The sequence below is a fragment of the Ambystoma mexicanum genome, chromosome 3q, assembly GCF_040938575.1.
Source record: "Ambystoma mexicanum isolate Mex_15411 chromosome 3q, UKY_AmexF1_1, whole genome shotgun sequence".
Lineage (NCBI taxonomy): Eukaryota > Metazoa > Chordata > Amphibia > Caudata > Ambystomatidae > Ambystoma > Ambystoma mexicanum.
This window is the reverse complement of record NC_090926.1, coordinates 1,035,854,752-1,035,868,501: the sequence shown is the minus strand read 5'-3', so window position 1 is coordinate 1,035,868,501 and position 13,750 is coordinate 1,035,854,752. Positions and strand designations below refer to the sequence as shown.

The 13,750-nt window shown below is 44.7% G+C and overlaps 1 protein-coding gene across 9 annotated transcripts in view; it reads right to left on the bottom strand.

Annotated features, from left to right (window-relative positions):
- The window catches only part of RBFOX3 (RNA binding fox-1 homolog 3), a 3,087,537-nt gene that overhangs the window by 104,478 nt on the left and 2,969,309 nt on the right, over positions 1–13,750 (bottom strand). For all 9 annotated transcript variants that reach the window (XM_069655212.1, XM_069655215.1, XM_069655213.1 and 6 more), the window contains one exon: positions 9,751–10,002. In XM_069655212.1, the coding sequence (XP_069511313.1) occupies positions 9,751–9,969 (219 nt within the window). In that variant the 5' untranslated portion in view covers positions 9,970–10,002. The remainder of the gene's footprint in view (positions 1–9,750; positions 10,003–13,750) is intronic.

Sequence of the window (13,750 nt, the reverse complement as noted above, 5' to 3'; positions counted from 1 at the left end):
GTGTGAAACCTCACAGATAAGGAAGCAAAGGTGTCCCCTTCCCATGTACACATTAGCTCAGAATGAGACAATGGCAATGCATGAAACCTCACAGACAAGGAAGCAAAGGAGCTCTGTGTCTACCCTAGTGATCTCAGTAAGGAATGTGACGGCAAAATGACTATCCACCTGTAAATATGTCCCCGAGTCTAAGCTCCTTGTAGACTACCAGAGGAAAGCTGCCCCTTCTTACTTGCAAGAGCCGCCTGGAATAAGCAACCTATGCCTCGCCAGCCTCTCATCCTCTATCTACACCAGTCCGTGCGAGAACCAGACAAAGTCTTATATGGAAATTGTGAGGCCTTGTCACAGACAAAGTGCAAAATTAAACCTGGGCTGTTAGCCTCATCCTTAAAGAAGTAACTGGGAGTCCGAGCACAGGCCCTAGGATTTGCGTGGCCCTGGGAGCAAAAGATGTGTTGGGGTCCCTTTATGTGCACTGCCAAAAATGTCACAAAATTAGCCATCCATATCCATTGGGATCAAATAAACTGACATTCAATATCTGAATTTTAACTGTGAATATTAGGGCTGTAGCAATGTCAGGAGTGAGCCTTATTTTGGAGTAGCCGACAAGTGAGCTGAATCATTTGTCGAGATTGGTGCCTCAAAAGAAAGTACCGTGATGAGGAAAAGCAGGACAAAGAGTAATGAAGATTACTGGTAAGTAATCCAAACATACTTAATGTGACTGCACGTTGGAAGGATGTGAGGGCATGGATTGGCCCTGGGCCAGACAGGGCAAAGTGCTTTTGCTTGAGGATAGTGCAATCACAACAAAGCTATTTACCGGAAAGGTACGGAGGCAGAGTAAGCAAATCTGCAGAACTTCAAATGTAATCGATAGGGCTCGAGTCCAGAAAAAAGTGTGAGGGATTATTAACATACGCGCAGGGACTGAACATATCCAAAAGGGAAATATGCAAATTTAATTAAATTAACCTTTCCTAATAGAAAAAATTCAAACTAGAAAGGAGCATTGTCTTTCACAAAATTAATCAACAATACCCAAAAAAAACAGCCCCAGGAGATGTTCCTAGAACGCTGCTAGCAAAGTATAAAAGGTGTGCACTCTTTTAACTCAAAAATAAGTATTGAGAGATTCTATGGAAAGCAAAACAGCAATACAAGACATGTTCTTTGAAGACACATTCATGTGGCTTTTTGTGTTAGTGGGTCAAAATCCTGGTGGGAGAAAACTTGAGTAACATGCTTTTTTGCATGCTGTCCTCAAAAAACACCCAACGGGGATAGAGTAGACACTGTGAAAAAAAGTGGAGGACATTGTCACCTCAAAGGTAATCTCAACTTGTACCCTGAAAATCAGCACAGGGCCAGGTAGAACATCTTCAGTCCAGCAACCTCTCTTCCCACATGCACAGACCTGGTAAATCATCACAGCACATTTGCCCTCTGATCCTTTCCACACCTCACCACAACGTTTGGCTTTCAACAACACTCTGCTTTATAAATCGGACACGGATAGTACACACATCATTATTAAAGTACTCCAGAAATATGAGAATACTTATAGAAAAATACGTACACATGTTGCGTTATTTTCACCTCATCTTGAAACTACAAATACCCGAATGCAATTCCACAACATTATAAAAAATGGCTTGTATGCTGTCTACAAAGACTTTATCATAACAAAAGATAATGTGAAATGGTAACCATTTGCATCGTTTGACAAAGGCATGCTTTATATGATGCGAGTGAAATGTGACATTCTCCCCCAAAAAATAAAAACATGGATTTAACACTCAAATGCGGACATATGAATGCTATCGAGATAGTGCACAAATCTTTTTGTCAACATATTTTATTTGCCGTCAAATAAGAGAGATTTCAGTGGTCGAAATGTACGAAAAGAAGTAGTGGAACTATGTTCCCTGCAGGCCTGCACCCACTCCACCCCAACCCCATCATCGCATCCCCTCTCACACACAATACAAACCCCCAAACACTTGCACCTGCTTTTTAAGGGAACGTTCAGTGCAGTGCACTGAAAGAGCAATCTGCAACGTCTTCCTACACTTTTATTTTAAAACTAAACCATTCCAGAACGGTTTCTTTTTAAAATAAAAGTATAGGAGCTGTAAAACGTAATTTAAAAAAGTAGAGGCACACCGCTCCCTACCACTCCCGCTCATTTCGACCACTGGATTTGGGCGGCAACTCGTTTTTGTGTATGTGCTTTCAGAATAAAATTCCCTTTTTCAACCCCTTGTCCAAAGGTTCTTTAATGGACTATTACTTTAAACAGAGCGTGATAAGCCCTAAATGTGAGGCCCCACAGGTCTGATGGGCTGCTGGAGAGGTGGGCGGAGGTATTTGTCTCTAGAAGCGCGTCACAGGGGGTTGGGAGCTGACGACACTGACTCGCTGAAACAGGCACAGAGAAAAGACCTGTGGCTGGAAGCAGCCCCGTCCTCCTTTCGTCTTATAATCGGTTCCATGTCTATACAACGACACCCTAAATAACAACAGCTGGAAGCAACCCAGCCCTCCTTACGTCTTATAATCGGTTCCATGTCTATACAACGACACCCTAAATAACAACAGCTGGAAGCAACCCAGCCCTCCTTACGTCTTATAATCGGTTCCATGTCTATACAACGACACCCTAAATAACAACAGATGGAAGCAGCCCAGCCCTCCTTACGTTTTATAATCGGTTCCATGTCTATACAACGACACCCTAAATAACAACAGCTGGAAGCAACCCAGCCCTCCTTACGTCTTATAATCGGTTCCATGTCTATACAACGACACCCTAAATAACAACAGATGGAAGCAGCCCAGCCCTCCTTACGTTTTATAATCGGTTCCATGTCTATACAACGACACCCTAAATAACAACAGCTGGAAGCAACCCAGCCCTCCTTACGTCTTATAATCGGTTCCATGTCTATACAACGACACCCTAAATAACAACAGATGGAAGCAGCCCAGCCCTCCTTACGTTTTATAATCGGTTCCATGTCTATACAACGACATCCTAAATAACGACAGCTGGAAGCAGCCCAGCCCGCCTTACGTCTTATAATCGGTTCCATGTCTATACAACGATACCCTAAATAACAACATACTTTTAAAACGACACCTGAATAGCAAAAAAACCCACATTTTAAAAAAAAAAATTGGGGGACCCTCCCAAGCCCTCTGTTTCTACTGCCTTTTTACCCTCCCCCTACTACCTCCACCCTTCTAATCCCTTACCCCACCCCTCATATATACTTTGACTTTAGAATTTGACTTTTTGTCGTTATTTAGGTGTCGTTTAAAAAGTGTGTCGTTATTTTCTTCCCGTTATAAACACTAGATACCATTTAATCATGGCATCAAGCAGCTGCGTGGCCCAAAAGCATGGACCCCCGGGCGACAGCACAGACGGCCCGTGTCTCGGCTCTGTCCAGCCTGTGGTGTTGTGGGGATGCCGCACTTCACACACACTTTTTTTTATTTTCTTTTATTAGTAAATGTCCTCAGTGCTGACACCAGCACTTCTGGCCTCAGCGGCGCCGCATCACTGGCACTGAATCGCTGCCAGCCCATGGCGCTCAGCCCAGGAGATTACAAGTGATCAAAGGGTCCAGAGAGGAGGTGGGGTGCTGGAGGGGCTGGTCCAGAGTACACAGGGCACAGAGCCAACAAGGCACTCGCCCGCAGGGCACAGGATCAAAGGATAGAGGCACAGTGCCTGCAACGTGACTGCCAAAACAGCAATGTGCCCAAAGCACCAATCTGGTGTCCACAGGCAACACTTTCTGGTGGGGCACACATCCACTGGGCACATATCCCACTTTCTGCGGAGCACAACTCCCCGCCCATCTCCCTGCCAATGGGGGAACACTTCCTGCTGCCCACAGAGTCCACCTTCCATTGCCAACAGTGGCCGCATTTTGGAGCCCAGGGGGCATATATTGCGCTGACCTCTGGGCACCTTTCCCGCTGCACACAGCTAACACATCTCACTATCCACAGTGCACCCCCATCCCCCAAATGGCACGCATCCCATCACCCACAGCGCAGATGTCACGCTGACCAAAGTGTACACTTGACACTGTTCCCGAGGCAGAGGTCCCATCACCCTCAAGGCCCCACTGACCACATGATGCACTGCCCAATGCCCATGAAGCATACATCTCCATGCCCACTAGCCAATCAGACCTTTCGGCACACACCTATAGTCTGTTGAACATCTATAGTCATGCTGGGTACACATTCCACTGCCTGTAATGCATGTATTACTGCCTGCAAAGCACACACTCCACTGCCTGTCTGGCACACATTCCACTGCCTGTACAATGCATGTTTTATTGCCTGCTGTGCATTTAGCCCACTGTCTACAAGGCACACATCTCACTGCCTGTCTGGCACACATTCCACTGTCTGTAGAATGCATGTTTTACTGCCTGCGGGGCACTCATCCCACTACCTGTCTGGCGCAAAACTCACTGCCTGCTGGGCGCCCCCCACCCCTGCTTTCTGACAGGAATGAATGGAGAAGAAATCCCCATTAGATGTTGCCACAAGGTTGTGAGTCCGTGCTGGTGCTCGCCGCAGACAGTCAGTGCATCCTTTCAAAGCGGGTGCCCTCACTGCGAACAGCACAAAGCCATGGCAATCTTGGGCCTGCTCCTGGCCCTGTTTCTGCTTCTTTCACACAGTGCAGAACATGGCAGTCTGGATCCTTTCCTGTTCGATAGTCAGTCATTTCACACCTGACTCCCTGATGAAGCGAATTAAGTGCCAACACTTTACCTACCTCCCTGGCATTGATTCCAGTGAGGATGGCACTGCCTGCTGATGGCATGAAGATAAGTCCTCTGATAAGTAACCCTTTGGAACTACAACATGCCCCAAACGCTATCTAAACTTCAACACATTTCACGACGCTGCTAACATTTTCATGGTCAAAAAGAGCTAAAAATAAATCTCACACAGCTGTGCCACTGGTGCAACACAGACTTTGGGGGCCTCCCTGTGAGCCATGCTGAGGCGCCCCCCCAACTTGGCAACAAATCACAGGTCACGCCATACTCTGGGCCGGCGTAGATTACCACGAACGTGCTGCTGTCGGAAAAAGATATAAATATGTGCTTTAATGCATTACACAGCACACTGTCTACGAAAAATGTACTAAAAGGCCAGAGTGTTTGCAATTGTTTTGTAGGGTAACACCAATCTTAAAATCCAATACATTCAAGTCACCAACAGTCACAGGAAAATTAATGTTTTAATTAATATAATGCTTTGCTATTAAAAATGCCATGCCACAGTCCAACTGGCTGCACAATGTAGACCAGACTAGACACGTAAAAACATATTACAGTAAAGCATGTCAGGCCACATTTAGACATACCTAGACTGGTTGCACCAAAATGCCAGATGAAGAAATAACACTTATCGTGGTTATTCTATCACAGATGTCCAGAAAAATATACAATGCTGCAGTAAGAAAGGGCTACACTGGAAGCACCCAAATGCCAGTCTAGCCAGGTGATTGCACTTAGCAGGGCTGCTTTATCAGAGATGTCCAGTTAAGAAAAGTCAAGCCAAATTAAAAAATCTAGATCAGCTGCACCAAAATGCCTCTCTAGCCACTAATACCACATAGCAAGCCTGCTTAGCCTGGACATGGATGACCATTACGATTTAACACACAAACCCCATTGCACCACACTCCCCACACACCCCCTCTACCTCCCACACCCTGCCCCATCCCACAAAAGTGGCTTCTCGATCCAGAATTATCTCTCCGTCCCTTTTTCTTGTCCCAGTGCTTACGTATGAGGCTCCTTGCCATATAGGTTAGTACTGGGATGAGGAAGAGTGGGACTAGGAGTAATGAGGATTACATATAACTAAGCCAGGCATTACCTCCATGTTCCTCCACCTCATCCCAGTACTTGAGTATGAGTCAAAGTGCCTCATACACAAGTACTGGGACGAGGAAGAATATGGTTATGAGCAGTGCTTTAAATTAGCCCGTCCTACCCGGCCCTCAGTACCTGCACTTCTTGATTTTTAGCATTTGAGTACCCAGCACTTCTCAAAGCCTGAAAGACAGTACCGGTACTCAACTATGTGGTGAGGTGAAATTGAAAGCATTTCTTTTCACTTTATCACAATGAATGACTAAGCTCCTGCAGATCTTTCTGGGGAAGGCTGCACTCTCTACCTCCTCCTCCACCACCCGCAGTGCACATTTGACCTTTACACTATGAAAAAGGGTAAAACCCAAATTTTACATTTGATCTTTACAAAAGAATAAAATACATACATTCATTGCATAAATTCATCCTACAATAAAACATTTTTAGACTATTATTTTTTTTACAGCGCTTAACATTCATTTTAAACCACAATAAATACTATAATTATAAATAAATCTAAAACACCAGAAGCAGCCTTCTTGACAATAATCCCGATGCATATCTTCAGAATAAGACATAATATAAGATGCTGATTCCAGAAATATCTAAAACACTAGAAGCAGCCTTCCTGACAATGTTCCAGATCCCCAGCTCAAGACATACTACTTCAAATGAACCTTCCAGAAATATCTACAACACCAGAAGCAGCCTTCCTGACAATGTTCCAGTTGCAGATCACAGAACAAGACATACTGCTTCAGGTGAGCCTTACATAAATATCTAAAGCACCAGAAGCAGCCTTCCTGACAATGTTCTAGATGCAGATCTCCAGAATAAGACATATTATAAGATGATGATTGCAGAAATATCTAAAACTCCTGAAGCAGCCTTCCTGACAATGTTCCAGATGCATATGTCCAGAACAAGATATATTATAAGGTGATTTAAAAAAAGCACCAGAAGCAGCCTTCCTGACAATTTTCTAGATGCAGATCTCCAGAACAAGACACACTACTTCAGATGAGCTTTCCAGAATAATCTAAAACACCTGAAGCAGCCTTCCTGACAATGTCCAAGATGCAGATCTCCAAAACAAGACATACTACTTCAGACAAGCCTTCCAGAAATACCTAAAACACCTGAAGCAGCCTTCCTGATAATGTTCCAGATGCAGATCTCCAGAACAATACATATTACATCAAATGAGCCTTCCAGAAATATCTAAAACACCAGAAGTAGCCTTCCTGACAAGGTTCCAGATGCAGATCTCCAAAACAAGACATACTACTTCAGATGAGCCTTCCGAAAATATCAAAAACAGCAGGAGCAGCCTTCCTGGCAATGTTCCAGATGCAGATCTCCAGAACAAGACATATTATAAGATGATGAATGCAGAAAAATCTAAAACACATGAACCAGCCTTCCTGTCAATGTTCCAGATGCAGATCTCCAGAACAAGACATATTATAAGATGATGAATGCAAAAAAATCTAAAACACCTGAACCAGCCTTCCTGACAATGTTCCAGATGCAGATCTCCAGAACAAGACATATTATAAGATGATGAATGCAGAAAAATCTAAAACACATGAACCAGCCTTCCTGTCAATGTTCCAGATGCAGATCTCCAGAACAAGACATATTATAAGATGATGAATGCAAAAAAATCTAAAACACCTGAACCAGCCTTCCTGACAATGTTCCAGATGCAGATCTCCAGATCAAGGCATACTGCTTCAGATGAGCCTTCCAGAAAATCTAAAACATCAGAAGCAGCCTTCCTGACAATGGTCCAGATGCATATCTCCAAAACAAGACATACTACTTCAGACAAGCCTTCCAGAAATACCTAAAACACCTGAAGCCGCCTTCCTGACAATGTTCCAGATGCAGATCTCCAGAACAATACATACTACTTCAAATGAGCATTCCAGAAATATCTAAAACACCAGAAGCAGCCTTCCTAACAATGTTCCAGATGCAGATCACAGAACAAGACATACGACTTCAGATGAGCCTTCTAGAAATATCTAAAACACCTGAAGCAGCCTTCCTGACAATGTTCCAGATGCAGATCTCCAAAGCAAGACATACTACTTCAGACAAGCCTTCCAGAAATACCTAAAACACCTGAAGCAGCCTCCCTGACAATGTTCCAGAAGCAGATCTCCAGAACAAGACATATTATAAGATGATGAATGCAGAAAAATCTAAAACACCTTAACCAGCCTTCCTGACAATGTTCCAGATGCAGATCTCCAGATCAAGACATACTGCTTCAGATGAGCCTTCCAGAAAATCTAAAACATCAGAAGCAGCCTTCCTGACAATGGTCCAGTTGCATATCTCCAGAACAAGACATTTTATGAGATGATTCCAAAAATATCTGAAACACCTGAAGCAGCCTTCCTGACAACGTTCTAGATGCAGATCTCCAGAACAAGACATACTACTTCAGATTAGCCTTCCTGAAAAATCTAAAACACCTGAAGCAGCCTTCCTGACAATGTTCCAGATGCAGCTCTACAGAACAAGACATACTACTTTAGATGGCCCATCCAGAAATATCTAAAACACTTGAATCAGCCTTCCTGACAATGTTCCAGATGTAGATCTACAGACTAAGACATACTGCTTCAGATGAGCCTTCCAGAAAAATCTAAAACACCAGAAGCAGTCTTCCTGACAATGGTCCAGATGCATATCTCATGAACAAGACATATTATAAGATGATTCCAAAAATATCTAAAACACCAGAAGCAGCCTTCCTGGCAATGATCCCGATGAATATTTCCAGAACAAGACATACTACTTCATATGAGCCTGCCAGAAATATCTAAAACATCAGAAGCAGCCTTCCTGACAATGCTCCAGATGCAGCGCTCCAGAACAAGACATACTTCTTCAGACAAGCCTTTCAGAAATATCTAAAGCACCAGAAGCAGCCATCACACAATCCCATATTCTGATACTCAGTGCAGGACATTATCCTAACATTGCCTGATGTAGAGCCTGATATAAAGCAGAACACAATCCCATGTCCTGATACTCAGTGCAGGATATGCTCCTAGCACTGTCTTACACCCGCTCACTAACAGTGGTACCACAGTTCAGCATTCTCCACAGATATTATTGTGCAACCTACAATCATAGGTTCAAATCCTGGCAAGATTGACACAGCTCTTCATCCTTACGAGGTTGATAAATTGAGTATTATCAAATTGGGTAATAACAGGAACTATTGTTACAGTGCCCAAAGGGGGAAATGGGGTTACAACATAATGCACTATATCAGAGGTGTCACTAGGAGGAGACTGTGGGGTGGCTATAGTCCTGGTTCTTTTGGTTGTAGCCTTGGATAGAAGCTTAGGGGCTACAACCAAAAGGCTAGCTAGCCCCGAGTCCTGACAGTGGCGACATTAGCTTAGTCCCTGATCTTTTCCAGACCTAGCAACACCCGTGAGCTACACAAAAGGATGGTATTATCCTCTGGCATAATCTAGGGCAGTTTCGGTGAGCAGACAATTTCTGGTCAACAGACAACACTTGTGCAGTCAGAGGCTTTCATGTAAGAAACGAATGCATTATGTGATGTCATTGACTATTGAAAAATGGAAGTGAAGGACTGGAAACCAATGATTTATAGAACAAGGATGGTAAATGTTGTGCCATGGTACTGTCAAGCCACTGGGCCATCCTAAGCATTGCCAACACGCTCCAATCAGAAGTTTCCCTTGAAAATTCTGGCTCAAGCACGAGGTGCATCCCATCCTGAAATGTGTAGGCGACACGGTCACCAATGGAACCGAAGAAGCATCAGTCTTACCGACAGGGTCTGTGTTCCTGCCAGGGACTGTGTGCTGGCATCGCTGGCGGTCTGCTCCGGGTGGCTCTGTGCTGGGGTGTAGAGAGTCAGTGCATGCTCAGGTACTGAGGTCTGCCCGGGGTACTCCGACGTGGGCAGGGCGTGTGGAGGGGCATACTCTGGTGGGATGCCGTTCTGCGGTGGAGGAGGGTACTGGGCTGGGGGGTAGGGTTGAGCCATGGCTTCTGGTGGGGCCGTGGCGTCCGGATTACCCTGCAGAGGAAGGACAAGAAAGAACAGGTTATCATTCAAGCAGCAGAAGCCCTTATAAAAAAACATGAATGCACTTGCAAAGCCTCATCATGGGATCCACGTATGCATAAAGTAGGGCTGTGCATCCGTGCATGCACGTACACGCGCAGCGCGCACATGGTCAGAGATCTGTGTGCATGGGCGGACTGGCAACAAAAAGAGGCCCTGGAAATAATTTTCAAAGTGGCCCCAATAGTACACATTTTCAGCAAGCCCAAGCCTTTTCCTATGAGAAAATACGAAAATACAATAGGTTACCGCACAAAAGAGGTCAAGGGAGGAGAGGCCTACTGGGAAATCTCCAGAGTTCCCTGTAGGACAGTCCACCCCTGTCTGTGAGAGGGCTGTGTATGCACACAACTGAGATTTCGATGTATGTTTGTCTATACAAGGGCTTAGTGCCTTTGCAATGGCTTTTGCTCTGTTTGTGTGGACATTGTGTACGTGCTCGTGCTGTGTTTGTGTAGGCATGATGATGTTCTTGGTCCAGTGAGACGGGCATCTAGCCGAACCCCCCCTCTATTGGTAAAAATCCTGGGCGAGGAACTGTGCTTAGATCCACAATTGAAATCGATGGATAGTAAACGTTTTTCCATTTAAACATTCTAAAAAACACATTTCTTTTGCACTCCCTGAATCAGTGGTCGAAGTGGGCGGGGTTGGCGCTCCTCTACTTTTTAAAATTAAGTTTTACTGTTCCCACAGGTTTATTTTAAAAAATAAACTGTTCCGGAATGGTTTCCTTTTAAAATAAAAGTTTAGGAAGAAGTTGAAACGTGCACGTTCCCCTAAACAGCCGATGGATTTGTTTAGGGGTTTCTATTGCACGTGGGAGGGGGTGTGGTGATGGGGTTTGTGGGGAGCGCGGGCAGGCCAGCAGGGAACATAGTTCCGCTACTTCTTTTCATATACTTCGACCACTGCCCTGCATTCACAGATGAGAAGTTTGGAGCTGGTTGGAAGACCTGGTATTAGGACTTGCGCGGGGGTCACCGCCATACCCGGTCAGGCAGCTCCAGAGTAATCAGAACGCGGCAGGGGCTGGGAGGGTGGGCGGCATCTCGTGTGGTCTTAAGTAACATCACTGCCTGTGAAGTAAAGGGCCCTGTGTGCATAGCTCAATGGGGTATTCACTTCTTTGACCTTTAAGCACTGCCATTCTGAACCGGATGTTGTCCAACACTCGAGTCTAAAATTAATTGCCTGTGGCTTTTCGACCCTGGCTCCACACACATAAAACTTGTGCAGCACTCTCTGTAGTTATGGCTGAGAGCAGCACGGACGCCTACAGAACACCTAAGCTAGCCTGCTGGTAAATGTATAATGAATATGCGCCTTGAAAAAGCGCACTGTGCAACGAAACACATGAGAGTATAGCATTTTAAGCAATGATGCTCTTCGACTGTAGCAGTGATGTACACTGTCTTATACTTTAATCGAGTCCTTTGACGCAGAGGTGTAGTGTGAGTTAAGATTTCATCTTTAGTGTGATCGACCTTGCACTGGAGTAAATTTAAACTCGGACCTATAGGTAGGAAAGTTAACTCTGATCACTAAAGAGCACAAACAAGCCCAAGGCACAGCAGCAAACATGACTTTATAGGCTAGCAGTATGGAGCCCAAATCCATGAGTGTGGGGAATTGGTAAGCTCTTGGCTCCAGTGTACAGCATCTCTGACTCTAGTACAGAAACAAATGGGGCACCCTTGGGATTGACAGGTAGAGGATACAATAAAGAAAGAAATCAAAATTGCCATAGTCTCTTGGTCCATAAAATTAGAGCTATGTTTCTTTAGAACCCTCAAACGCTTGACCATCGAAATATCTTACTCCTGGTAAGCCGGTGCGTCTTTCAAACTGCTCTGCATTGTGTGGCTGAAATCCAGGAGGTCTGACAGGGTTGTGTTCAACTTGCATGCCAACAGGGAGATAACACCATCAAAAATAGTGAAAAGGTTAAACAAGCACTTTAAGGGAAAAATGGAGAGAGAACTGAATATCAAAGTTAAACTACATGTGATGGGAGGGATCAAGAGAACAGTCGACACTCTGCTTTTAAGTTAACTCTTTAGTCAACACAATGAGGAGGCTGGATGAATGTCCATCAGGTGGGGTAAAGGTGGGTAAGGATCAAGGTGAAATGGGGTCAGGATAGAGGAGTAACCACATCGATGCACAAGGGTTCCTTACTCGGTCTACTGCCCAGAGTCGCTTCCCCATGGTACCACTCCCAATATCTCTAGTCTCAATCCCCTATGGCTCCAGCCCCACAGTGTCTAGTCTGAGTAGGACCTAGTGTTCCAGTCCCACAAGCCTCTTGCATGGACCTTCCGTCTCTCCTCTGCGGTTCTCGGTGGTTGCTTCCATGCCTCCGCGTGTCACCTTGCCAGGCTCTCAAATGCGCTTACACCACACACCTACCCGCAAGGAAGTGTTATTCTCCCGGGCCTTAGGGCGGGGGTGAACAGCATGCGGGCCATGGGTCACATGTGGCCCTTCAGCACATTATTTAGGACCCCTCAAGTTACAAGAGGTTCATGATTAAGTGTGGCCTTGCCTAAAGTCAGTCAGTCACTCTGGCACGTCAGGTGTGCGAATCCGCTTTGGTCCTGTTTTGTCTTGGCATCATGATACGATATGTATTACTTCTATTTACAAGCATAATGTCAGTGGCAATCCATTAAAAGGCAAAGTATCACACGTTTTGCAATAGAAAAGTAATAAAAAGTACACCTTAAAACCCATGTTGTAAACTCAAATTCGTGCACTCATGCCGCTATCAACCACTCAAAACCATGGATTGTACCGCCCGCAGTATGGGACTTGTGTGAACATTTTTTGAGGTGCGTGAGGGCAGTGATTTTCTCTGACTCGCTTCAAACCTATGTAGTGTGTATTTACAACAATTATTTTTTCTTTTTATTATCTCAACCTCCTTCTTTTTTAATAATTTTAATTCGAAGGTCATTCTTAGTTTCACACCTCGGCATTGTATTTCTCGCATGAGGAAGGTCCCACAACAACATAGGGGATTGAAACATGTTGGGCGAGGCTAAAGCATTTATGAAATAAACAGTACAAATTATGTATTTTCTGACCTGTGTCGTGTTTTATGTAAATTGTATTCTTCCCATTCATGGATATGTGGTATTGTAGTGTGAACATTGTTTCAACTAACTTTTAGTATTTCATCTATGTTGTTTGACAATAGCACCGTTTTTGGCACACATAATTCGGACGTGTCTCCATTCTGGAGGTTACATTCTTAGTGATTTTAACAGCAGTTCCCATATAAGGTTTCCCTTTTACTGCCTACCACCTACACACTCACTGATGAGGTTTGTTGGTGTTAAATGCAGATTAATTGCCCGCTTTCCCTCCATTCAGTCCAATAGGACTCCCTTCTGTTGTTCTGCTTTGTGTGTTGCATAGCCACCTGCATCACACAACCACAGCCCTTCTACTGACAGCACAGAACCACTGCGCCCTTGGTGACAGACAAATGACCTCGGACAGACAGACTCCTGCCAAGGCCGCAGACAATGAGCATACCAAAGGGCAAAGGTACCGATTATGAGGGATCCCCAGTCATTCATGAGGACCCACGCCTTTTTTCTTGGCCCTATGCTTACGGAGAATCAGTACACTTTGAACATGGTCCCTTTTGCTGTGCCTAGTCGTTTCAGTAGCGTGGTTGGGCGGATGAAAT